The 27,987-nt window shown below is 36.9% G+C and overlaps 1 protein-coding gene across 1 annotated transcript in view; it reads left to right on the top strand.

Annotated features, from left to right (window-relative positions):
- The window catches only part of TASP1 (taspase 1), a 266,491-nt gene that overhangs the window by 90,073 nt on the left and 148,431 nt on the right, over positions 1 to 27,987 (top strand). The window contains exon 10 of the mRNA XM_017869316.1: positions 27,794 to 27,913. Within this exon, the coding sequence (XP_017724805.1) occupies positions 27,794 to 27,913 (120 nt within the window). The remainder of the gene's footprint in view (positions 1 to 27,793; positions 27,914 to 27,987) is intronic.

Below are 27,987 nucleotides of genomic sequence, written 5' to 3'. Positions count from 1 at the left end.
TTAAATCTTTCTAATAGTTTAATATATTATAAATTAATTAAAATTTTATAAAATTAAAAATTCAGCTTTCCATTTGTCCTTGCCTCATTTTAATTTCTGAATAGCTGCATTTGGCTCGTGGCTACTGTTTTGGTTGTTACAGCTCTATATAGTGATTCTTAACATGACTGTTTAGGGAGTAGAGTATAAGGATAAGAAAATATACATATTGTATTCAGATGTTTTTAGGGATAGAAAGAAGTTGAAAACTACAGCATTCTTGCCTGTGGCTTAGGGGTTCCTTAACACACAACTCATGATGGGTGTCCCAGGTCACATAGTCATTTTATGTACCTTAGCATTCATCAATATTCCTTATTGTTTAGTTCTTCTGTAATGGCTTACATACTGTTTTGTCCTTTGTGTCGTACTTTTATATGGTTTACTTATGTATAAATGCATAATTCATCATCTTTTGTAGTGATAGATATTTTCTTGCTGTGTTGCCACAAGACACTCAGTTTGGTGCAAACCTTTTTAATTTTCTGCCTGCGAAGAGTAAGAATTTAGAAGGCAGATGAACAAATTAATAAGTAGATCTTGATATGATGATGAATAGTCTCTTTCTTGGGTTTCTGCATCGGATGTGATGTGGGAGTGAATGAATTTAGGACTTTTTTGCCTTTTTAAAAATTCATGGTAGGCTGGGTGCAGTGGCTCATGCCTGCAATCCCAGTACTTTAGGAGGCTGAGGTGGGTGGATTACTAGAGCCCAGGAGTTGAGACCATCATGGGCAACAAGGAAAACCCCATCTATACAAAAATTTAGCTGGATGTGGTGGTGCATACCTGTACTCCTAGCTACTCGGGAGGCTGAGGTGGGAGAATCACCTGAGTCTGGGGAGTCAAGGCTGCAGTGAGCCATGATTGTGTTACCGTGCTCTAGCCTGGGTGATGGAGTAAGACCCTGTCTCAAAAAAAAAAAAAATTGTAATAAAATTTGAATAGTGTAAATGATTTAATCGGTTTTATAAACATATATGCCCATGTAAACCATACACCTATCAAGTTATAGAATATTTCCAGTTCTTTTGTGCTTATTTCCAGTTAGTCTCCAACTTATAGAGAGCCACTGTTCTGATTTTATTATAATAAATGCTTTTCTTGCTCTGAACATTATATAAATGGAATCATACAGAATGTACTCTTTTCTGTTTGGCTTCTTTCACAAAAAACTTTTATTAGACTTTGTATTACTGATTTATTCTTTTTTATTACTGAGTAATATTTCCTAATATAAATACACAGTAATTTGTTTATCCATTTTCCTGTTGATGGACATTTGATTTTTTTTTCCAGTTTTTTACTATTACAAATAAAGCTGCTGTGAAATTCTCATACCGTTCTTTTTGTGGAGATCAGGTTAGGATTTTTGTGTATAGAAATTTCACTGCATCTCATAGAGAATATTTTCAGCTAGAATTATTCAAGTAGTTCATTTTTCCATTCAGGAAATGGTACTGAACTGGATAGTAAGAAAATAATGGTGAACAAGATGGAGGAAGCTCGTGCTCTAATGAGACCTTACCTTTTAGCAGAAGGAGACATATTAGCATATAATAAGATAGTTACTCTGGTAACTGTTATGAAGGAAAAAAAGAACAAAATGTTGTGATTTAGAGTAACTTGGATGTGACAGTCTGAATGAAGACTTTATTAAATAGGATGATCAATGGAGACCCATATGAGGAGATAACATTTGAGGTGACATCTGAAAAATGAGTGGCTTTTATGAAGAGTCAGTGGAAAAGTGTTCCAGGCAGAATGAGCTGCATGTGCAGAGGCCCTGTGGGAGTTTTAGCATATTAGAGAATGGAGAGGAGAGTCATTGTGCCCAAAGCAGTGAGCAAGGGGAGACTGGTATGGGATGAAGCTAGGGAAGTAGGTATGGGCTGGCTTCTTTAGGACCTGGTAGAGCATGGCAAGGAGTTTGAATTTTATTCAAGAATAATGGCTAGCCATTGAAGAGTTTAAAGTAGGGAAACAGTGCTATCTCATTCACATTTTGCAAAGTTCTTCCTGGGCTACTATGTGAAGAATCAGTCCGGGGAGAGGTAAGAATAGAAGTTGGGAGACTAGTTACAAAGTCATTACAGTTTGGAGATTATGGCACGTTGGACTGTAGGTGATAGGGATGGAGGTGACGATAAGTGAATATATCCAGAAAATATTTTGAAGGTTTCTAGAAAGACAATATTGATGCCTTACTCATTGGTAAGAAAGAGAGAGGAATTAAGGGTTTTAGCTGAGCAGAGGATTTAAGGATTTTAGCTTAGCAGTTGGATATTTGCCATTTACTAAAAGAGTAGAGCTAGGGAAATACGGCTTTCTGGTGGTAGAAGCAGGCAGTGGAAATCAGTAACTTTCTTAACCCATCTCCAACTTAATGGGCTCAGACTGACCAGTGCTTTCCGTTTTCACCATAAAAGCTATTACTTGATGCCAGTAGCACCTTAAATATCCAAAGCTAATAGAATACATTTTGGTGTACCGTCCGCCTCTGTTCCTTTCATTTGAATCATATGCCACCAAGATCCTCATTCTGCTTGCTGTTTTAATCATTGTTATTACATAATTCATTGTCTCATGTAAACTGATGAGTAGTGAGTTTAAAAAGAGAGTTTGTTGGAAAACTAAGAGAATTGTCTGAAAACTAACTTGGAAAAGTGAGTTGTTTTATGAAAAATTGCTGTAGAATTAAATATGGGCATGCCTGTTATAAAAGGTTGAGAACAATAATAAAAATATAGAAGCATTCTGTATTTAGAATGCTTTGTTGGTGTCTTTATGTTCTTGTTCTATTTAAAATAAAGTGACACTTGAAATCTTGGGACAATTCAGTGTGTTACAGTTTATGCAAGAAAGATGATATGGAGTATTTATTTGTGGACCCACATTCAAAGAAAACGCTTTGGTCCTCTATGAAGAGATTGACAAATAGAATGACCCTTTGTGTTTTAAATAAAAAGAATATGTGTAAGATATACATCTTTTTCTTCTTTTGAACGAGTCTCTGCTTCAGACTGAGAATTTTCAACTTTTAAAAATTTTAACCAAACTTTTATCATACTGGATAAGGGGATTTCTGATAAGCTTCCTATGGCAGGCAGAAACATTAACTCTGGAGTTGGTTATCTGAGCACCTCCATGCACATGGATGGAAGCTCCTGTTTTATGGGCAGGTTGGGAGAGAGATACCCATTTGGAAATCATTGACATCAAAAGGAATATCAACCAATGTCACTAGGTGAGATCACTAAAGAGTGAGAATAGACAGTGGTCTGAAAACTGAACCTTGGGCCAGTTTAATATGTCAAGGCTGGGAGGAGGAGGAACCAGCAAAGGAGAAAGAAGGAGCAGCCAGCGAGGCAGAGGCACAACCAGTAAGAGTGTCTAGGAAGCCAAGAGAGAAACATTTCAAAGAAAGTCATCACCTGGTCAAATGCTGCTGAGAAGACAGCTAAGAGCACAGATGACTGGACATTGGATTTGGCACCTGGAGACCGTTAATCGGGATAGGGACAGTTTCTGTAACATAGTTGATTATAGACTGGTATGAAATGGGATGATTATGGAGAACAAGGATAGAAATAACTCTTGAGAATTTTTGCCATGGAGTGATAAGAGAGAGATATGTGGGGTAAGAGATTCTACCATTGCCAGTTAATTTTGTGAATTAACTGTCAGTTGGTTAGTTCTGTGAATCCAGTGAGTAATTTAACATTTGAAGCCTCAGTTTTTTGTTTCTAAATGAAAATAGTGATATCCTGTTCCCTTAACAGGACTTTTATAAGGGACAGAAGTGATAATAGATGTTCAAGTGCTTTGTGATTATCATTGAGTGAGTCATAGACACCATAGTTTTTCCCATTGAGGCTTTCATCTTTTAAGTCACTCAGCAAGAAACCTGCACCTGTGTTGGTTACCCTGGGTAGAATCTTGTAGTAGAAAAAGGGAGGATGGTGAGAGAGGTAAGTTATAGGGAGAGATGTAAGTTGTGGTGAGTGGAGAGACTGGAAGTTTATTAATGTTTTAGGGATATGACAGGAAGGGACAAATCACTGTTTTCTAAATTGACTTATGTTCATTTGTTTCTCCCTGTCCTGTGTGTATGGTTTTAGTGTAATATTGGATAGCAAGCATGTGGACTAAGGCTCACTACTGTAGTTTGTTGTGGCTACATAAAAGCAGCTATGAGTTGGATATATAAATATAATAAAGGCTACATAAAAGCAGCTATGAGTTGGATATATAAATACAATAAAGGCTATATAAAAGTAGCCATGAGTTGGATATATAAATATAATAAAAGGAGTAGAGTATTTGCTAAGTTTCCTAATGTTTACATTTTTGAAAGAGATTAGCACTGAAGGGGATGTATTTCTTCTCGTTTGTTTGTTTTTTTTTTTTTGAGATGGAGTCTTGCTCTTGTTGTCTAGGCTGTAGTACAATGGCACGATCTTGGCTCACTGCAACCTCTGCCTACTGCAACCTCTGCCTCCCAGGTTCACGCCATTCTCCTGCTTCAGCCTTCCTGAGTAGCTGGGATTACAGGCATGCACCACCCCGCCTGGGTAATTTTGTATTTTTAGTAGGGACGGGGTTTCTCCCATGTTGATTGGTCAGGCTGGTCTCAAACTTCTGACCTCAGGTGATCCACCCACCTCATCCTCCCAAAGTGCTGGGATTACAGGCATGAGCCACTGCTCCCGGCCAGACATACACTTCTTAAAAGAAGTATATAGTAGGTCAGTACAGACATACCTCATCTTACTGTGCTTTGCTCTCTTGCACTTTGCAGATTTTTTTTTTTTTTTTTTTTTTTTTTTTTTTTTTACAAATTGAAGGTTTGTGACAATCCTGTTTTGAGCAAGTCTATTTGTGTAATTTTCCCGACACCATGTGCTCACTTCATGTCTCTGTCACAATTTGGTAATTCTTGCAGTATTTCAAACTTTTTCATTATTATATCTGTTATGATCTGTAGTCGGTGATTGTTGGTGTTACTACTGCAATTGTTTTGAGGCTCCAGGAGCTGCACCCATATAAGATGGTGAACTTAATCAATAAATGTGTGTTATCTGACTGCTCTCCCGACTGACCAGTCTCCTGTCTCTCTCCCTCTCCTCAAACTTCCGTATTCCCTGAGACACAACCGTATTGAAATTAGGTCAGTTAGTAACCTTACAATGACCTCACAATGACCTTACAATAACCTCACAATGACCTTACAATAACCTTACAATGACAAGTGTTCATGTGGAAGGGAGAGTCACACATCTCTCACTTTAAATCTATAATAGAAATGATTAAGCTTAGTAAGGAAGGCACGCTGAAAGCCAAGATAGGCCAAAAGCCAGGCCTCGTCTGCCAAATAATCAGCCAATTGTGAATGTAAAGGAAAAGTTCCCAAAGGAAATTGAAAATGCTACTCCAGTGAACACGTGTGAAAAGAAAGCAAAACAGCCATATTGCTGATAATAGAGAAATTTTTAATGGTCTGAGTGGATCACCAGTCACAACATTCCAGTAAGCCAAAGTCTAATCCAGATCAAGCCTCTAACTCTCTTCACTTCTGTTAAGGCTGACAGATGTGAGGAAGCTGCAGAAGAAAAGTTTGAAGCTAGCAGAGGTTGGCTCATGGGGTTTAAGAAGCCATCTACCTAACATGAAAGTGCAAGGTGAAGGAGCAGGTGCTAATGGGGAAGCTGTAGCAAGTTATCCAGAAAATCCAGCCAAGATTATTGATGAAGGTGGCTACACTAAACGACAAACAGATTATTTATGCAGGCAAAGCAGCCTTCTATTGGAAGAAGATACCTTCTAGGACTTTCAGAGGGAAGAAGTCAGTGCCTGGCTTCAAAGCTTCCAAGAACAGGCTGACTCTCTTGTTAGAGACAAATGCAGCTGGTGACTTTCAGCTGAAGCCAGTGCTCATTTACCATTCCAATAGTCCTTGGGCCCTTAAGAATTATGCTAAATCTACTCTTCCTCTGTTCTGTAAGTGGAACAAGAAAGCCTGGATGACAGCATGTCTGTTTATAGCATAGTTTACTGAATATTTTAATTCCACTGTTTAGATGTACTGCTCAGAACATTCCTTTTAAAATATTATTGCTCATTGACAATGCACCTTGTCACCCAAGATCTCTGTTATTTTCATGCCTGCTAACACAGCCCATGAATCAAGGGGTGATTTCGATTTTCAAGTTTTAATTGCTTGAGAAAGACATTTTTTAAGGCTAAGGCTGCCATAGATAGTGATTCCGCTGATGGTTCCGGGCAAGGTAAATTGAAAACCTTTTGGAAAGGACTCACTATTCTAGATGCCATTACGTATATTGGTGATTCATGGGAGAAAGTCAAAATATCAACATTCATAGGCGTTTGGAAGAAATGGATTCCAAGCCTCATGGATGACTTTGAGGGATTCAGGACTTCAGTGGAGGAAGTCGCTGAGGATGTGGTGGAAATAGCAAGAGAACTAGAATTAGAAGTAGAGCCTGAAGATGTGGCTTGAATTGCTACAATCTCATGATAGAACTTTACAGGTAAGGAGTTGCTTCTTGTGGATAAATAAAAAGAGTGATTTATTGAGATGGAGTCTACTCTTGATGAAGATGCCGAATGCATTGTTGAAATGAGAAAGGATTTAGAATTTTTTTAGAGGGAGTCTCGCTCTGTCACTCAGGCTGGAGTGCAGTGGCCATGATCTTGGCTCACTGCAACCTCTGCCTCCCAGGTTCAAGCGATTTTCCTGCCTCAGCCTCCTGAGCAGCTGAGACTACAGGCGCCTGCCACCACACCTGGCTAATTTTTGTATTTTTAGTAGAGATTTGGTTTCACCATGTTGGCCAGGCTGGTCTGGAACTCCTGACCTCAGGTGATCCACCCACCTTGGTCTCCCGAAGTGCTGGGATTACAGGCCTGAGCCACCGTGCCCAGCTGGGATTTGAAATATTCAGTGAGCTTATTAATAAAGCAATGGTGGAGTTTGAGAGCTGAATCCAGTTTTGAAAGAAGTTTTATGGGTAAAATGCTGTCGAGTAGTATCATGTACTACAGGGAAGTCTTTGGTGAAAGGAAGGGTCATTCAATGTGATAAACTTCATTATTAGTTTGTTTTAAGAAATTGCCACAGTCACTTCATCTTTCAGCAACCGCTGCCCTGATTAGTCAGCAGCCATCAACATTGAGGCAAGGCCCTTTACCAGCAAAAAGATTGTGAATTGCTTGCTAAAGGTTCAGATGACTGTTAACATTTTTTAGCAATAAAGTATTTTAAAGTTAAGGTATGCACATGTTTTTTAAAACATAATGCTATTGTGTACTGAATAGACTACAGTAAAGTGTGAACTTAACTTTTATGTGCACTCAGAAACCAAAATATTTGTTTGACTGACTTTATTGTAATATTCGTTCTATTGTGGTGGTCTGGAACCAAACCTGCAATATTTCCAAGATATGCCTGTAATTTAAAGTGTGAAAAAAACTAGATAAATTTAGAATTTTTTTTATTGCATTGATGTTTCTTGTTTTTTTTTTCTTTTTTTCTTTTAAAGTAATTGTACAAACATTATCACAGTACAAGTAGAAATACAAATTAAAGCAGGAAGAATTTATTCTGCTTGGTATTCTACCTCTATAAATTAGAGCACTCTTGTTTTCTTTAGTCTTTGACAATTTATCCTTCTATTTGATTAGTTTAAGAATTATTAATCCATGGAATGCTTTTGGCTGCAAACAATGGAAAACCTGACTGTGGTTTAAGAAATGCATATTTGTCCCCTTGCTCTCTGGCCCTTAGCCACATAGTAATACGTTTGGAGGTGGTTGGTTGCTGGCATTAGTTTAGGTTTCTGACGATGCTAGGGCCAACATATCTGGTATTCTCTTGGGCCTTTTTCTTATACCTTTTGCCTCATGGATGTGATATGGCTCCTGAAATTTTAGATGTCACATCTGCATTCAAGGTGAGAGTGAGGTGGGATGGCAAAGGGAGTAGTGCCAGATATATGTTCCTTTTTTATCTGGGATACAAAATTTTTCTGGAATCTCCCTCAATAAACTTCTCCTTAGTTGAGAAGAGGGCAGAATTCAGTCACTTGGCTCAAAGGAGCCTAGGAAATTGAGTGAGTTGTCATAATTACCATCTCATAGTTCATGGCTTGAGGATAGACATTGTCTTCCCAAACAAAACAGCAGTTTTATTACCAATGGTAGTGGCTATTCGGTAGGTAATTTACAGTGTATAGCATTAATGGAGATAGGTTTTTATAATCTCCTTCCCCACAGTTAACATATCCCTTGTTACTACAAAGTAATATTGAGCTAAATAGCTAATCTATACATAAATTGAATAAAAACATATTTTATCTCTACTTTTAGGATACATAGATTTTAAGATAAAATATTTTAAAGTGAGGAACATAAATTCTTAGTTATCCATTCTTGGTAATTGGCATCTTTGTTTCATCCTTGCTTATTTCTTTTGTTATTTAGAGAGAAGACACGATGGAGAAGGAAAAGATGACTATTTAGCTGTAGTATTATATTGTGAAATAAGAATAGTAGTCCTTAAGTTCTGTTCCCCTTCACTCTCTGGGTAGACCTATCTCTTCTGGATTTTTCTTTTATCTCTTTCTTATTTTTATAGTATATAGACAGTCCATACTTTGCATGGTAGGGCTGGACCATAAAATGACCATGCAAGCTGAATCACGCAGAGCGGTCTTAATGGCGTAAATTTAGCTTGTTCCAAGACCTTTAAATATTATTGCCAAAACATTAAAAACTCTTCGCTGAGTACAGTGACTCACACCTGTCATCCCAGTGCTTTGGGAGGCCGAGGCAAGAGGATCACTTGAGGCTAGAGTTTCAAGACCAGCTTGGATAACATAGCAAGACCCTGTCTCTCATAGCGGGGCATGGTGGCATGCACCTGTAGTCCCCATTACTCAGGATGCTGAGGTGGGAGGATGGCTTGAGCCCAGGAGTTTGAAGTTACAGTGAGCCATGATCATGCTACTGCACTCCAGCCTGGGCAGCAGAGTAAGACTCTGTCTCAAAAAGAGGAAAGAAGAAAAACGGAAGAAAAAACCCAGAAAACTCTTTTACTGTTGGTTATAAATGTGTATGGAAATAGAAAAAAGTAAAACCAATATTTAGTACACTAAAGCATTTAGAAGCATTAACAGTGTTTTATTTAGGATAAAAATTTAGAATTTGAACAGTGCTTGCCTCCTCAGCATGTAACTTATGATATCACACGAGCATCTTTTCTATGTGGTGGTGAATTTTCATACTCCTTTCTAATTTTGGATCAGCCTTCAACATTTTACCCTTTGCTCTTTCAGTGTCACCACGTAGCTGCCAGTCTTCCTTTAGTGTGAAATTTTTGTTAATGTCACTTCCTCTGGGACATCTTCATCCCTTTTGTCACAACTCCACTCCTTGATAAGATCCTCTTTCATTAAGTTCCTCTGTCTGTATATCTAGAGCCGTAATGGCAGCAGTGTCAGACATTCCCATGGTCACTTATTTGTTGTATAACTTCATTTATCTTGCATTTGAATTTCACTTCCAGCATTATCACTTTGTTTTTTTGTTTTGTTTTGTTTTGTTTTTGCTTCACTTTCTTCTGTAGATTCATCACTTAGAGACAGAGAGGCAGCATTTCCACTTGCTGTCTACGCACAGTGACATCACTGACAGCCTTTCAAAGAATGTCATGATTGGTCACTGATGGTGATGTGCATCACTGATGTTTGCCATGGTTTGTGAACCCAGGAGATGGCGGGGAGTTTATATTTCAGGGAGAGTTTATATTTCATGCAATTACTCAGAGTTAATATACCATGGTAATTGAAACTTGAACCATGTTGTTGAGGAAGTGGTGTGATTTAAATACACTCTGGTAATTGAAATTTATATATATTAGGGAAAGCAAGGACTATTTTTCTGTCAAGTAACCTGGACTGTTTGTCCTGTGATGTTTCCTTCAATCTGAGTTTTGCTCATTGTATATACACAGTGCAGTTCAGCATGTTCCTGTATCTTCCATAATTTCTGCAAATCGACATCTGGATCTCCCCTTACAAAATTGCCATGGCCTCTCATTGTTGGAGTACTTATCAGTAAGTTCATGTTGTGTATGTGATGAAGTGATTACCTGTTTTAAATTTATTGTTTGCTTTGTTTTGACACAAAAAGAAAAGAGTAGTTGTACTGTTTACTAATCTTTATCATATTTGGAAGAGGAAACCTTGCTTTTGGAATGAAGTGTTTAATTCATTAACTCATTGGCCATTTGCTGTACTTGGCTTCTGCTACAGAACTGACTGAGTTGCTACATGACTGAGAGTTTCTTGCTGGAAGAGGAGACCCTCTTATTGGGAAAACAAACTGAGTGAATGCATGGCATGATCTAGATTTCATAAATACCAGTGTCAAACAGCCAGGCCTGGATATGACTGGAAAGGACTCTTAGAGGATTAAAAGAGGTTGGGGGTATTGTTTGATCTCAACATTTTTGATGTTTTGAGCCTTTTTTTTTTTTTTTCTTTCTCTTCATTTTTCACAAGCATATTGTTGAAATAGTTTCCATCTCTTTTTCTTTAATAACAGATTTTACAGTTGAATGTACATAATTATTTGCTTCCTCCCATGACTTTTACAAAGTAATTTAAGTTTTTAATGAATTTCATTGGTGTTTAGCAGTACTTACATGGGATGGTGAAATGAAAGTTAATCAGACATTTTCCATTGTGTGAATGAATATCTTTCATTCTTTGATTTTTAATAAACAAGTTCAGAAAATTTTGCAATGCTTTTGGTGCTCTCATACAATGTTGTGTGTTCAAAACCACTCGAAAGAGATGCTACAACTTTTAATTTTGTGTTCTTTAGCCACCACACAGGGACATCAAATTGGCCACATGTTTCGGAAAGGAAATGTTGGGCTTTGCTTTGTACCCTTCATATAAATATATTCTATTCTTTTGAAGTATATTGTGGGTAACATTTTTCCCACCATCTTGAAATTATTATGTAAACGCTTGACTGTATCATACTAAATCATTTTAGTTTTTGGGTGAGAGGTAGGCTAAGACCAAAGAAAGTAAATGCGCAAAAAACAACATGTTTTCCTCAGATTGTTCCATTCAAATTTGTGTACATGTCTGTACTTGCTAGAAGAGGAGACCCTCACACTGGAAAAACAAACTGAGTGAATGCACGGCATAATCTAGATATCATAAATATGAGTTTCAAACAGCCAGCCCTGGATATGACTGGAAGGGACTCTTAGAGGATTAAGAGTGCAGGGAAAGGAGTAATTAGTCTTCTCTAGAAATTGGCTTTGCATGGTCTGGAGTTTTGTCATATTGCTCAAAAAGTTGATTAGTACATGAATATGTGAGTAAACCGAAGTAGGAAACTTCTTTGACTTGTCTTTCACATAAAGAAATATACTTTATGTATTTTTTAAAATAAAACCAAAACTCATTCTGTGAAATGATTGTCTTGTATTTGAAATTATTTTTTTTTAGTTGTAGGTAATATACTGAAAATTACATTTGCCTCACATAAGACTGTTTTGATTACTGGATGAGCCTACAGATTTTACATGTAAATCAGTAGATAGGTCAGTAACTTAATTAATGTGTTATTGGATCACCCCCATCCCATGCGTTTATTTAGGTTATAAAGCCTGATGATTGGCATTTGTTTTCAGTATAACTTGATGAGGATTTTCTAAATGTTTATGACTTGTAGTACTTTATGCCAATCATCAATATCTGAGTTTAAAACTTTCGACCTTTGATGGCTGGACAATTTGCAGTGTCTCTCTCTCTCTCTCTCTCTCTCTCTCTCTCTCTCTGTATTCCTGATTTAGGAAAAGCTTCTAATTTATCATATAAAGATTCAATACCTGGTAGATTGAGTCTCATCCCAGGTCTTCCTTAAATCCACACCAAGCTGTACCTTAAATCTATATGAAGTCTTAAAGTTATAAGTAAGATGAAATTGAGGCAAGAAGGTAATGTTAACAAATCTTAACTACTGTTTTTATTTTGTGATGGAAGTAACCTGTGGTTTGTCAGGATATTTGTAAGTTGACATCAGATATTGTCAGCCTTGTAAATCCTTCCTAAATTTTGAGTGTTTAATAGCTCTGTAGAGACTTAAAATTTCTAGTATTTAATGAAATCAATGGAGAGGGAAAAAAGGAACATTTCTTATGTTATCATTGGAATAGTCCCAGCTGATGATATTTATAGTATCAAATCACCACCTTGTAGCTTTCCTAACAGGAAATACCTTCAGTGAATGGAATCTCACTGGGACTACAGATAGAAGCCTTTATATCTGGGAATTGGCTCAGATTCTGGTGTTAAGAACATCAGATTCTAAGTTTAAATATGTCTCCATGTGATATCGTATGATATCATCATACACTAATGACCTGATTTGACCTATCGTAGACATGGTGATGGTGACACATGTATAGCTAATAAGACAGCAGAATAAACCAGTGCATTAAGAAAACCAAATGCGTGTACACACACACACACACACACACACACACACACACGCACCAATTACAAAGATATTTTAAGATCACAAGACAAGAAAGAACCAGTGCTTAATTAGGTTGTTGGATAACTGTCTGTAACTTTTTAAAGGCTTGGTTCAGCTGTCTCTTCTCTATTCAGCCTAGAATATTTTAAATACGTAGGTCCCAGGAACTATTTGAAATTCAAGACTTGAGACTGGAATTACTTGAGGAGTGGAGGGAATAGGGTAAGGTGAGAGACGGCGTATAAAGGGTCAAGAGTTGTATCTGGGTCCACCATAAGCCAGTCCAGAGACTTTGGGCAAACGTGGAACCTCTCTAGACTTCAGTTTCCTCAGCAGTAAAGTCAACATGTTGAACTAGGTGATTACCATGGTCTTTTTAGCTTGATAATACTCTAATACATATTCATTGTCAACATAGAGTATGTCCAAACTCCCTTGATTCTCTTTTAAGTAATTCTTTATTCTAGTGGATCCTAAACCTGGCTGACCATTAGATTCACTTGGGGACTTTTAAAACTACAGATTCTTAGGCTCTGCACTAAACATACCAAATCATAATCTGCAGGAGTGGGTAAGCTGTTGGGCCAGCATTTGAGATCATTGCTTGTTCTTCCTAATATGTCACAGTGGGCTTAGAAAAGCACCCATTGCTTAAACAAACATGGAACATTTTAGATGAAGTGGGATTATATGATTGAATTCAGTTAGTGACTTCATGTCCAGCGTCATTCAGTTAGCTTGCCTCCAGGTAGTCTAGAACTCCCTTCTAGGAGTTGCAGCTCTTCCTCTTTGCTTCCAGGATTTGCCTCAGGGTCACTTTCATTGTTCACAGTCAAGCCTTCACCAAGCAGCCAATTCTCTCAAGTCAGGCTCCTTGCTCTTTGTGTTCCCCTGCCCACCAGAGCGGCTAACACATTAGCAGCTATTTAATGAAGGTTTGTTTGAATGGATGAATCTCTATGTATTTTTCCATTTCCTTTTCTTATGTCCCAGCCTGTTCCAGTTGCCTGTTTTCCCCTGCCTATTACACACTTTCACTTGTTTGACCCGTCACAGTCTAACTCAGCATGTTTAGAATCATGGTTCACTCACTCTTCTAGATGATTGCAATAGCTTCCCGCCTATCTGCCCACAACTGCCTTGCCCTTTCAGTCATTTCTCTACCCAGCATTCTTGGAGTCTTCTAAAAGTACAGTTTGATTTTGTCATGCTCCTGCTTGAACCCTTAACTCTCTTCCAGCTGCTCTTAAGAATAAAGTATAGGCTTCCCAACAGAGCCCCCAGGACCCTATGGAGCAGACATGGCTGTCTGTCTTTCCAATCTTTTGCCATCTCACTCTGGGTCACATTGTCAAGATTCTTTTGTGTCAAGGTCTTCACACCTGTGATTCCAGATCCAGGGAATGTTGCCTGTCTCCTTCCCTCTTCTCTCTCTTTAATCTGTTGTGCTGCTCCAATTATCTCTCTGTCATTATTAGTGTGGTTATTTGATGTCTTTATCTTCCAGTAGAATGAGGGTCCAGGAGGACAGTTATTGTGTCTTATTTACCATTGTTTCTCAGCTTGACATAAAATAAATGCTCAATAAACATTTAGTGAATACATGCACTACTGTTATTTTTCTTGTTTCTTTTTAGTAGATTTACCACCAGTAAGCCTTTGTCTTTTCACCCTCGATGGCTGGACTGTTGCAGTATCTTCTTGCCTGGCTTCTTTGCCTGTAGTCCTGCTCCATTCCATTTTAATTCTGTGTGCTATTGGAAGATACATTTCCTAAAAATACCTGCATTGGTTTTTGTCTCTCTCCTGGAAGAAACTTTAATAGAATCTTTACTCTGTGGGTTAAAACCTAAACTTGTAAGCTGAATTTTATAAACCCTCTTGAAACCTAGCTACAAGCTACTTTTCCATTATTTTCCTTCTGGAATTATCTTTTTTTCTCACCAAATATATTTCTCTTTTCAGTTTTATTTCTAAGTTTTTGTTCTTATTCCTTCCCTTAATGGGATAAGCAGTAATTAATAATGGAATATTAGCTACTTCTTTGCTCCCCAAAAATTCTAATTAAGCTCTTTCTTTATGGGCCAGCTCTAATACCATGCAGATCAGATTTCTTTCTTCTGCTTGGTGCAGATGATAGGTACTTAATATTAACTGAATTATCTGATTTACACATTTGCCATTTTGAGGTTGGTGTATGTGGTTATTTTGTTTGTGTAGGTCCATAGAAGCATGAGCATTTTGTTACTTTATCCTTATCACAGTCTCTAGAAATAGTGCCTTTACTCAGTTGACATTACTAATTTAAGCAGCTACAGCTGATGATTTGAATATTAATTTTGAAAGAGAAAATCCATATAATGATATTTCCTCTTAATAGTAAATTTTGCAGTCTTTCAATAGGTTTAAAATCTATTATTTAAGGGCTTCAAACATACATTAGTCTAAAAACTATGCTTATTTTAATACGCTTGTATTTGGGGAAATAAAAGGGATAGGTTATCTGAAGTATTACCAAATAATATTATTATTCTTACTCAACATCATAGAGATGTAAGATAATATGTGAGTAAGGGAGGGAAATGAGTGTTGAAAAATAGTAGCCTTGAAACAGCCCACAATCTCCACTGGCCATTCCAAAGAGGTGAGTCAGGAAGTGCCCACAAGGGGGCGTGCTCATCTAGAGAAACTTGACCAAGTGCCTTTTCTGTTAACGCAGGTAGAACTGCCTGTTTACAACTGAGCTTCTAGACCATGTCTTCCCCCCACCGCCAGGAAAAAGAATGGACCCTCATCACAACAAGAATTCCTATCCATTTTGTAGCACATGTTTATTTTGGATGTGTGATTTTCCAAGGGAGCTAGAGGTCTTACAGAATGGAAGTATGAATTGCCTTGTGAGCTCAGACAAGTTTATGAAGCTTGTGATTGTGCCTTTTTTTGGCTGTGCTGAGAGCATTTTTATTTTGTAAGCATTGTCGTCTTTTCTGTGAAGAAGGGTTAAGGTTTGTGAAATATCCTTTTTGGATTATTAGCCCAAGGAATAGGCAATGCTCTCTTTTCACTGCTTCATCAGTTTGTGTAGCTTGAGGAACTACCAGCTAGTCATTTGGAGAAGTGCATGGGCTTTGATTGGTGTTTTTTCCACCAGAAGTCATGGCTTCTTGCAGTCTTTATTTTTTCTTTTCCAGTCCTCTTTCTTTTTTTAACCTTTGGCCTCAACATTATCACCAACAAACATTTATTGAATGCTATTTATGTACAGGCTTTTAAATAGATGGCACCTAGACCCTGCCCTTTATGTATTTGATCCAAAGGAATTAAACAATAAAAAGAAATCATGCCATTTGGTATGTGTTAGAACAAAATCATCAGTGAGAGCCACAGGAATTAACTGGATAGAGAAATCACTCTAAGCTTTGCTAAGTTTCACATGGCAGCCTTAATGGAATTGGAGGAATTTAAGCTGGATGTTGGATAAAGGGTCAGACTTGTATGTCTGGGTAGAAAGACAGATAAAAGTCTTGGGTTCAGAGGCCTGCGAATGGATGAGTTTGGTTGCACCTCAGGTTTTCTGCAGGACAGTGGTTTCAAACTCAGATGCCAAGGGTGCCAGGCAGGCAGGCAGCCTAAATGTGTGAGAAAGATCTAGAGAGGTGGACAAGTAGAAGAGAGTGGGGCTGACTGGCCATGTGGGTGTGTTCCATTGTAAGGTATTTAAAAAAAAACGTGTAACACCAAACTACACTTTGCTAGTCAAACCAAACGCTGGTTTTGGCAGCTTGTAATTCCTGGTGGGGGAATGTCAGTTGATAAAGTTAAACTCTGCAGAATTTAGCAAAGTAAAATAGGCCAGAGAGGAATTATGACCATAGCTAGAGTCCCCTTGGACATTTGCTACTTTTATTTGCGTTATCGAACTTCTGACCAAATGAGGGGAATATTTTGAAATATGTATGAATGGCCCATCCTCGTGGCTATTTGAACTAAACCAGGCTTTTGGTTATTCAGAGTCCCTGAAAGTATCACTGAGATTAATTTGAATGACATTCGGTTTTCTAGGATATGGCACTATCACAATACTATCACAATGTAGGTTATATTTTATATCCTAGAATATACTTAACTCCTTTTCTACTCTCTCAATTCTTTATTTTTACTTTCTAATAAGATCTATTGAGCAACAAAAGGATAAAGGGTATAATAGATACTTTTTCTTTCATTTTGCTTTTCAATATGCTTATCTTTAATTGGTATGTATTTGTGATTTTGAATATCAGTTTCTATTTTCATGGGTGTATTCATAATTATGTGGCCATTTGGTGATATGCATAGATATGCTCTACTTAAAAAATTTCATGTCAAATAAAGTAACTTATTACTGTATTAAGTCAATGTTAAATACTGTTCTTCAGTCTGGAAAGGGTTGAATTTAAATCCAAGTTAAGTGGTCCATCGCAATGGTTATGGTGTTTCATTGGAAGGAATAGAATCCAGATTGTCCATGCTACCTTCCAGTCCTTTATCTGTTATTCCCCAGTTCTTTAAGACTCAGTTTAAAGGCTGGCAGAGCTCTCGTATTTAAAAGGGAAAGTGTAATTTTATCTAGAGAAGATAAATATGTGCCCTAAAATGAAAGAAAGACCAGAGGTCCAGACCATAGCCAGGTGTTTTTGAAAAGAGCCAAATTGGACAACTAAATTGGAAAAGGTTGCCTGCATTTATAAAGGAGATTTTCTTGCTATTTATTAATAATTAGCAAGGTCTTAGCTTGTCTAGCTTTGTATTTTTAAATCTGCCCAGTAATGAATTCATATCCTATTAGTCAGTATGTTAGTAGCATGTTGTGTTGTTTCTGTCTTTGAAGTATTAATGCTATGATACTCATGCCTCTATGAAGTAAAACTACCAAATAATCTTGGTTCTCTTCTTCTCTCTTGAATATATTCCCAGACAGTGGTGACTGATTACAGTGAAGGATGAGCAGCTCTCCAGTGGGAGAAACAAAGTTAGAGCTAAAGTGTAGTATGGGCATTGCTTATTCTCACTTTTAGGAAATCAAGAAAGTTTGGAGTAAAATAGAACTGAATTAGTAAAAAATGAGAAAAGTGTGATCCAGTACCAAATGACCTCATAGGATGGGAGGGCAGTAAAGAATTGTTACAAAAAGGAAACACTGAATATAAGAATGTGGGACCAATATCAAGAAATATAATTTTTTTATAGATAAAGTGAGAGGCTTAATGTTTGATGGTTTTAGTCTTAGAAGTTTGTTTTGAACAGTAGACTAAAGGGCACACAAAACTTCCAGAAATAAGGACTACTCCCATATTACGAGAAATGGGTGTGGATTTCGGTTTGGTTATTATGGGGACTAGCCAAATATTTCACGACAGTTGTTTAAGGATGTGCTTTTGGGAACAAACTCATTTAAGAGTGATGTACAAAAATGTTACATTTAGGGAAGATCTAAATATGAAATAATCAGAAATGTGAGGTAATAGAAAACTGCTTTAGTTAAGCTGAGTTTGGATCACATGTCCAATTGAGCAAGATGCAGTTTCAGAGGGAACAAAGTTTGAGTTATTGATGAGATTCAACTGAAGAATATTAATTTTATGATACTTTGTTGCTTATAGACGCATGAGGGGCAAGATAAGCCAACAAAGATCCTGCGTAGGTCTTCTTGTACTGGGGAGAAATGTGTGTATTAGAGGTTGAAAGGTGCAAGGGCCTCCTGTTTGGTCGGGAAGTGATTCAAGAAATCTTTGTTTTTGAGACGAAGTCTTGCTGGGTCACCCAGGATGGAGTGCAGTGGCGCAATCTCAGCTCACTGTAGCCTCCGCCTCTGAGGTTCAGGCTATTCTCTTGCCTCAGCCTCCTGAGTAGCTGGGACTACAGGCGTATGCCATTGTGCCTGGCTAATTATTTTATATTTTTATTAGAGATGGGGTTTCTCCATGTTGACCAGGCTGATCTTGAACTCCTGACCTCAAGTGATCTGCCTGCCTTGGTCTCCCAAAGTGTAGGGATTATAGGCGTGAGCTACCGCGGCTGGCCAAGAAATCTTTTTCTGGAATCTTTTGAGCCTGTATCACTTGAAGATGTGTAGTACTTGAATGTGTGGTGTGGGTGGGGTAGGGATGAGGGTAGGGGTGGAAAGTGACATTTGCACTGTATGACGTGCAAGTGAGGCAGAGATGCCAGTGTCTGTTATTACTTGAGAGAGACAAGGCTAGTGTTGGAGGACAAGGCAGGACGGATGGGCTTTTGCTGAGATTTAGGTGATACACAGAGAAAGTGATTGCCAATCAGATTGAATTCATTCAAGTATTTTTTCACAGAACCGACTTTGCCTTCTTTTGGTCTCTTTATTTAAAGTTTATATCTATCTCTTTCATTGATTTTTCATTTTTTCTTTGTTTTTTTTTTCCCCCTCTTTTCTTTGTGTTTATCTTGTTCTCTTTCTAATTTCTTTTGTTGGATAGTTAGCTTATTAATTTTATCTTCTTTTCTAATGTTAAAATTTTGGACATAAGTTTCCCTCTCTGTACTACTTTTACTGTATCCCACAAGTTTTGAAATGCTACATTTTTGTTATTCATTATTAAGTATTTTTGTTTCCATATTGATTTATTTGATCCATAAATTATTTAGAAGAGTTTTTTAATGTTTTAATTTCCAAATTTTATCTACTGTTGTCTCCTAAGTTAATTGTATTATAGTCAGAGAGTGTATTCTGTTTGATACTGTTTTTTGAAATTTGTTAATGATTTAGTTTATGATTTAATGTGTGATCAGTTTGTGCCTAAAAAGAAACTTTCTTTTCTAATATTGGGTACAGAGATCTGTCAGTGCTGTCAAATCAAGCTTTTTAATATGCTATTCACATCCATTTCTTACTGATTTTTCCTGCTTGACCTCTTCATAATTGAGAGAAACGTTTTAAAATATCTCATTGTGGAGTATGATTTGTTGATTTCTCTGTTTTTACTTTACATACATTTGAGGCTTTTAAAAAATACATACAAATTTATAATTATTGTATTTCCTTGGTGACTCCAAGCTTTCAGCATTTATCATGTAAAGCCCTGTATCTCTATTAATGCTTTCTGTCTTAACACTTATTTTGTGTGATGTTAACATAGTTTCATTGTTTGGATTGATATCTGCTTGGCATATCAGTTTTTTCTTCCCCATCCTTTTACTTTTGACTTTTCCATATACTTATGCTTTAGGTTTATCTCTCATAAATAACATCTAGCCAGATTTTAAAATCCAATCTGACATTCAATAAAACATTATTATTTTTAAAGAATTTTTTTTTTTTTGGAGACTGAGTCTCGCTCTGTCGCCTAGGCTGGAGGGCAGTGGCACAATCTCGGCTCACTGCAACCTTTGTTTCCCAGGTTCAAGCAATTCTCCTGCCTCAGGCTCCCGAGTAGCTGGGACTATAGGCACATGCCGCCATGCCTGGCTAATGTTTTGTATTTTTAGTTGAGATGGGGTTTCACTGTGTGTTTTAATTTATATGCAGGTTTGCCATTGTATTTCCTTACCCATTTCTTGTTGCATGTCTGCTTGTCCTCCTTCATTTATTTCCCTTCTTCTTGAAATATATCATTTATTTATTTATTCATCGATTCAACAAGTGTTTACTGAATACCTAAGAGGTGTCAAGTGCTTTTCTGGGTGCTTGGCATATGTTAGTGAATAAAATATGCAAAGGTTCCTGCCTTCATGAAGCCTATCATCTTGTCAGAAAGATAGGCAATTTAAATGATATGAGCATTATATTATTTTAGAAGGTGATGAGATGTTATGGGAAAAATATAGAGAAAGGAGAGTAGGTGTGCTTGTGTGTGGATGGTAGGGAGGATGCAGAAGGAGGACAGGTTGTAGTGTTAAGTAGAATGTCCCTTACAAACTTTATTAAATGCAGTCCTCCTGGCAGTGAACTCATTGGATTTATTTATATATTTATAAATGTCTTTAATTTTGTTCCTAAAAGGCAGTTTTGTTGAATACCATTTCTAAGTTTATAGTTACTTTTCTTTGAGGATATTATACCAACCTTCTGGCCTACTGAGCTTCCAGGAATTTGGCTGTCGTTCTGTTGTAGGTGACATCTCTTTTCTATCTGGCTTTTTCCGTTTTGCTGTGGCTTCCTGGAGATCAGGATTCTTGTTTTCTATCAGTTCTGGAAAATTTGAGCCATTTCGTCTTTAAATATTTTCTCTCTTTTATTCTGTGTATTCTCTCTAGTTAGCCACAGATTAGACTTTGAGCCATATCTCTTAATATCTCATTCATATTTTTCAGGTTTTCCTCCTTTTTCTTACAGTTACAGCCAAATGTGTATTAAATATGCCTTATACCAATAGAAAAAAGTTGAAAAGTTTGTTCACGATCTGATGTTTTGAATATTTGGTTTTGTTTTTTAAGATAATACATTGCTATTGATTTTTTTTTTTGCCTTTTTTACAGGTAAAATTTATGTACAGTAAAATGCATGCATCTTGAGCGTGTAATTCGATGAATTTTGACATGTGTATATAACCATATAATCAGTACTCCTGTAAAAATATAGAATATTTCCACGACTCCAGAAAGTTTTCTTGTGCCCCTTCGTAGTTAATGCCCTCCCCAATGAAGATAACAATTTTCTGATTCTTTTTCACCATAGTTTTACTTGTTCATTAAAATGGAGTCTATGTATTCTTTTATGTGCAGCTTCTTTTGCTCAGCATATAAGATTATTTGTATTGTTCCATATAGCATGGGCTCCTTTTTATTGCTCAGCAATCCTCCCGTATTGACAATATCATAATTTGGTTACCCATTCCCCTGTTGATAGACATTTGGATTGTTCCCAGGTTTTGGCTATTGCAAGTAAAGGTGCCATGAACACCCTTGACAAGTCTTTTTGTGGTATACATTTTGACTTCTTTTTGGTAAATACTTAAGTATTTCATTGTTAGGTCATAGATTGGTTTATGTTTAATGTAGAACTTATAAATTTTGATTTAGAATTATAAAATTGTGATTAATATTCATTTCAGACAAATAAGCCAAATTGGACATATTTATCATTAAATATTTAAACTAATATTTGAAGTCCTTGAGATGTGTTCTGTAAGTATTTTGATAGGATGAATGCAGTTTAACGACCTAGTTAATGTCATCTTAAGGAACTTGCTGTAATTTTTATTTCAACTTCAGCATATCCTAGGTTCTCAATCTTTAACCAGTGGTTCACTATGGGTGTAAGTTAAGTGATGTTAATTAAACTGCATATGAGTGAGAATAGAAATGATTTAAAGCTGCATAAAACTCCTTTTGTGATGGTATTTACTGTCTAGCTATGTAATAATTTAAGCCATGAGTATGTTCGTGTGATGTCTACTATCACTTACACACACTCATTCAACATGGACTCTGAGACCCTTCAAACTGTTCCATTTTAAAGAGAAAAACTTACATTTCTTTACATTATTTAGAAGATTATCTTAAAAACCAAGATGAAAACCATTGCCTTTTCCACCTTTAATGTTGCAAACCCCAGAACATTGTATAGGAATTCTGCCAGTTAGAAAACATTGTCCTTTGCTATCTTTGAGGGTTCAGAATTTTTAAGTAATCTTTTTTATAGTATGAATTTAATTCCTCTAACCCAGATATGTTAAATCCCCTTAAAAGCGTGGTTCAAACACTTTATTTTTATTTTAACCTGAAGATGCTTCTGTTAATTTTTGTCGAGTGATTTAGGAAATAAATAGTATAAAGGTTTTATTGTTTACTTTTTACTTGTTTAGAGACAGTGTCTTACTCTGTTTCCCTGGCTGGAGTGCAGTGATGTGATGATTGCTCACTGTAGCCTTGCACTCCTGGGCACAGGGGATCTTCCAGCCTCAACCTCCTGAGTAGCTCAGACTACAGGTGTGTGCCACCATGCCTGGCTGATTTTTTTATTTTTTGTAGAGACAGGGTCTGCTATGTTGACCACTCTGTTTAAATTTTTATATAGTATACAGTTTTTTCCTCTAGCTCTGTAAATATATTTGGTACCAATTTGTGTAGTGTTGCAAAGCCATTTAATTCATACCCATTAAACAAAGAAAATAAAGGGTTACTTTAGAATAGACATCTTGACTATAGTTTATAAGAAACATCATTAATAGTATTGGGCATCAGAAGATGATTTTCTGAAGAGGGAAGATAATATCATTGAGTGTTCCTATGTTGAGATTTTTTCTGGTTTCATTCAGTCCACATAGGTGAGAGTAAATAATTCTAGCTAAATTATTGTTATTATTTTTTGAGACAGAGTCTCACTGTGTCACCCAGCTTGGAGTGCAGTGGTGTGATCTCCGCTCACTGCAACCTCCACCTCCTGGGTTCAAGTGATTCTCCCAGTCTCTGAGTAGCTGGGACTACAGGTGCACACCACCATGCCCAGCTAATTTTTTTTTTTTTTTTTTTTTTTTTTTTTTTTTTGGGTATTTGTGGTAGAGACAGGATTTCACTATGTTGGCCAGGCTAGTCTCGAACTCCTGATCTCAGGAGATCCACCCACCTTGGTGTCTCAAAGTGCTGGGCTTACAGGCGTGAGCCACCCAGCCCGGCCTAGCTAAATTATACTTTGTTTACAGATAGTTGATAAACTGTAGCCCACAGTGGCCCTGCTGTTGGAGGGCTGATTTGTGAGAGATATAGAACTAGGTCTAGATATTCTGTAGCTGGAGCCATCTCTCTATGTTTAGGATACTCAGAGATGTGAAAGCTTGATGATGGCATTGTTGTACTGTCATGTTAGGGTGTAAGTCATCTGCATTTCTCAAGTGGAAGCTCATGCCAGTTATAATGCTGCTCTCAAACCTAACAAAGGTATATGAGGAGGGGTTGGTATGTTTTCAAAGAATGCATTTCTGTCTTTATCATTATATTAAGATAATCCCATAATAGACCTATTTTAGAACGCACTTATATATTTAAGGTTTATTCTTATATTTTAGCTACTTGATGTTTGAGTAATTCTGGACGGAAGAAAGACCGAGTTAATAAGATAAAAGACTAGTAGCTGGGGCTGGGCATGGTGGCTCACCATGCGCCGAGGCGCCGAGGCAGGTGGATCGCCTGAGGTCAGGAGTTCAAGACCAGCCTGGCTAACATAGTGAAACGCCGTCTCTACTAAAAATACAAAAAAATTAGCTAGGTGTGGTGGTGGGTGCCTGTAATCCTAGCTACTTGGGAAGCTGAGGCTGTGAGCCAACATCACGCCATTGCACTCCAGCCTGGGCAACAAGAGCAAAATTCCGTCTCAAAAAAAAATACTGCGATGGGTCTCTTGGCAGATTTCAGAGAGTGCAGATTAGAAGCTTAATTTTCTGGTGGCAAGTGCCTTAACTTTGTATTAAGGGATTTATTCCTTTTAAAGTAGTTTACATGTGTTAATTTAATTCTTATAATAACTACATAATAACCATCTTTATTTGGAGCAGAGAAAACAGGGACTGCTTATTTACTGGTTACTTCAAGAAAGTTTTATTTCAGTGTTTTCTTTAACACATATAACCTGTATGCTAACTTTCTATACGTGCTTATTTTGAAGAGGACTATAGTTTTATACAGTTGCCTTTTAGTTACAACTTTATCAAAAAAGTAATAGAAATAGCATGTTTTAGTCAAGGACAATAGGTATATGTGTGTCCGTGTAGTGCATATATTTTTAAGTATTTATAGAGTGTAAGAGTGTAATAGTAGCTCTGTATAGTAACAGTCATTGTATGTTTTTTAACCTTTCTAAGATTTCATTCCTGTACAAACAAGCTCTGTGAAATTATTATGGCCAAAATACCAATGTTTGTCTTTCACCTAATTTATCTGCACTTCATAAAAATGTTTAAATATTACTTCATCATCCTTAAATTTGCTGTGCAGTATGTGAAGTCTATAACTAGTTCTTGAATATTTATGAAGTAATTCTGATTTTTTTTTAGGTGTTCCAGGCGCTTAGGAATATTTAGCTTAATTTGGAACAGGATTCTCTATTATTTGCTTGATTTTTCATTTTTGAAAACCAAGTTAAGAGTAAATCCATCTATGTATAATCCAGTTATACTGACATCAGTTTTTGTATCTTTCTGCAGGAGTTTGGTTAGGCATAACAGTTCTCGTGCTTCACAATATCCCGATTGAAATGCTAGGAAAAGTGCTTTACAGATAATGCATAGCATTGTGTATACATTACTTATCCCCTGTATAAAATTCTGTTTTACAGAATGCATGGGTAGTATCAGCAGTTGCAGTTTATAAAAAAAAATACCCTTAAGAGAGTAGATTGTAAGCATTCTCGCCAGAAATAAATGATTCTGTAAGGTAATGTATACGTTAATTAGCTTGATTTCTGCAATCGGTACCTGTGTCAAAACATCATGCTGTATACCATAAATATAGATAATCTTTATTCATTAAAATAACTAAAATGTAAAAAAGAGACATAACTGTCCCTCAAAGGTTAGACAGTGAAATAGGATGAAAGTCCCAATTTGATTATTTACCAGAAGCAATCATCCTTATCTGGTAGGCCTGATGGAGACAGTCACTTTATGCCTTACTTGGGCTAGGGAAAAAAGTGTGTAAAATTTTCAGAATTTTAAAACAAAGAATAAGGGCAAAAGTACTGGCATATGTCTCTCAATAAAACTCAGTATTTCCAAAAAATAATCTTAAAAGAATACCCTTTCTTGACTTTTCTGTTATTGTTGAGGAAAGTTATTTTACAGTTTGTTTATTTGTATGAGATTTGTTTGCTTTTTAGAGGTGTAAGATCAGTATTTTAAAATATACATACCAAATCCATGTAGTATAGTAGTGGTGATAAGCTGTCAGTTGACAGTTGAGCAAGATAGAACTTAAATCTTTTATACTGGCATAGTGTTAGCCTTAGGTAGTTTACGTTTCTCCTTAAGCAGATTTGTACCTGTAAATAGTTTGCTTCAGAATGAATGGGGCAGGTATTTGGTGGATAATGATCCCCTGGGGTGGGATGCTGTTAGACCATTAGCATACTGTGGAATATTGTTAGATGTGCAGTCTTGGATAGTTCCCAGATTGCGCCATCAGAATCTGCATTGAAACAAATTCTCCTGATGATTTGTGTGCACATTAAAATTTGAGAAGCCTTCCTACAGAAGACGTCAAATTTGACATCTGGGGAATTAACACTTCTCTACTCGAGATTGCAAGAATATAAAGATTTAGAAATTATTTATTAGAATTATAAAACAAATATTCCTCTTAAAAGTATATTTCTCTTTAAGATTATCCATCTTTTCTGGAATAAAATGTTTTTAATGCATTTCTGTACTGCTGTTCTTAATCTTACCTAGCAGAGAAGATAGACTTTGCTTTGTCCAACCTGAATGAGCGAGTCTGGTTATTGTTAAGTCTTCCCTAAGATAGTGACAGCATCTGGATTTGCATGAAACCAAATCTTGTGAAACAGAAGTAGAAAACTGGCCCTGACACTGGGATGGCATTGCATGTTATTCACTATTGGGCATGTTTTGTAACACCAGGGATACAGACATCCTGCATCCTAATTAAAAAATAAGTATGTCCTGAGTGTCTATTGAATTCAGTGTGATGTGGAGTGGGTCAAACCCTTCCTCAGGGAGTGTATGGCCAGGTTAGGAAGTATTCTTGAAGGGCATATGCCTTGAGCAGAACTATGGCATTCTGAGATATGATCATGTGGATCCATTGTCTAGACTTTCTCCAGCTGTGGTTAAAAGAGGGATTAGGAATATAGCATTCTTTTCAGCCAGTTCAACATTTCCTATCAAAGTAAGTACTGTCATAGTGTATCAGTATATTTAAGGGAAATTAGAATTTAGAGCAAGAAATATAAATTCTAGATGTAAGTATCTTTTCCTAACAGACTTAATGTAAAATTTTGTTGTGGCACACTCTACTTCTGAGTTTTCCAGTTTGCTTCAGGGAAAAATCTCTTGTTTGAATTCTGCTTCCAGTATTAGAAACTCTTCAATGTTGCTCAGCTTCTGAGATGGCCCCAGGAGCTCATTGACTTTTCTGGTGATTGCTTTAGTGTGTCATTTTGCTTCTTGTGGATCTCTCAGTACCAACCAAGTCCTGCTCAGTAGTGTGAGCAATAAACCACACAGGATGGGGAGCTGTTCATGTTGAACCCTGCGTTGGGCCTGGCTCTTACATGCATACTGGTGGTGGGGGTAAAAGGGTGGGATCTAGGGTTGAGGGGCAAGGTTTGAAAACCAATGCCCTAGCATGAGAACACTACCATGACTACTATTAACCTAAAAACCTACCTTAAGCCCCCTTTTTAATATATGAGACTTCTTCCATGAATTTTTTTCTTGCCTCCCTTAATCATTATTTCTATCCAGTAGTGTAGTGTTTGTCTCTCTTGCACAGGTGACCAGAAACTTTGGAGGTAGGAGACAGCTGCTCATAGTCACTAAATGTCACTAAGTGCCTTAAACATGTGGAACTGGAACAAAACATCGAAACACAAAGATGCCTTCCAAGAACATACACTTTTCTGCCATACAGTTGGCAAGCATATTACTGTTATAGGAGAGAAGGGAACTTGCCATGAAGTTTCTCACAAACAAGGAGCTCTAAGAAAAACGTGATAGTGTGGTATACTTTAAGATTGTAAATGCCATTTTCTTAATTTATTGTGTGGAATGTATTTCTATTAGATGTTTGTGTATAATACTTAAAGAAATACTAACAAGGGTATTTATTGGTTCATTTATGCCACAGATCTTTTCCTCTACACATTCTCAAACATGAACTTAATTCTTGAGAATGAAGAGACACTGCTGTATACTGTAATTTATATTAAATTGTGATATGTCCTCCATTAAAAAGACAATATAGCCTTATTATTAGAGAAAAGCAACAGGACACCTTTTGTTCCGGATTTCTCTGTGGAAAATACATTATGACTTAAATAGGATTTAAATGGCAACTTGATAATAGATAATTTTAGGAGATTGCTCAATGTTCCACTTAGGGATTAGTTTAGATTTTGTTGTGTCATGATTGTATAAAAAAGTGCTATGTAGTCATATCAGATTGTCCCACGCCATGCCTAGTGAATACTTGTGCCACTTTTGCTCTACAGGAAAATGACTCAGGCACTTTGGACACAGTGGGCGCTGTGGTTGTGGACCACGAAGGGAATGTTGCTGCTGCTGTCTCCAGTGGAGGCTTGGCCTTGAAACATCCAGGGAGAGTTGGGCAGGTAAGTAATTATGGGTTTTTTTTAAACTAGCCTTTCAAAGTAAAGCATGGAATTTTAGCTCACAATTTTTTTTT

Source organism: Rhinopithecus bieti, unplaced genomic scaffold (genome assembly GCF_001698545.2).
Source record: "Rhinopithecus bieti isolate Rb0 unplaced genomic scaffold, ASM169854v2 scaffold_8, whole genome shotgun sequence".
NCBI classification, from domain to species: domain Eukaryota; kingdom Metazoa; phylum Chordata; class Mammalia; order Primates; family Cercopithecidae; genus Rhinopithecus; species Rhinopithecus bieti.
Note: the sequence above shows the minus strand (reverse complement) of the source record. Positions and strands in the feature narration are given on the sequence as shown.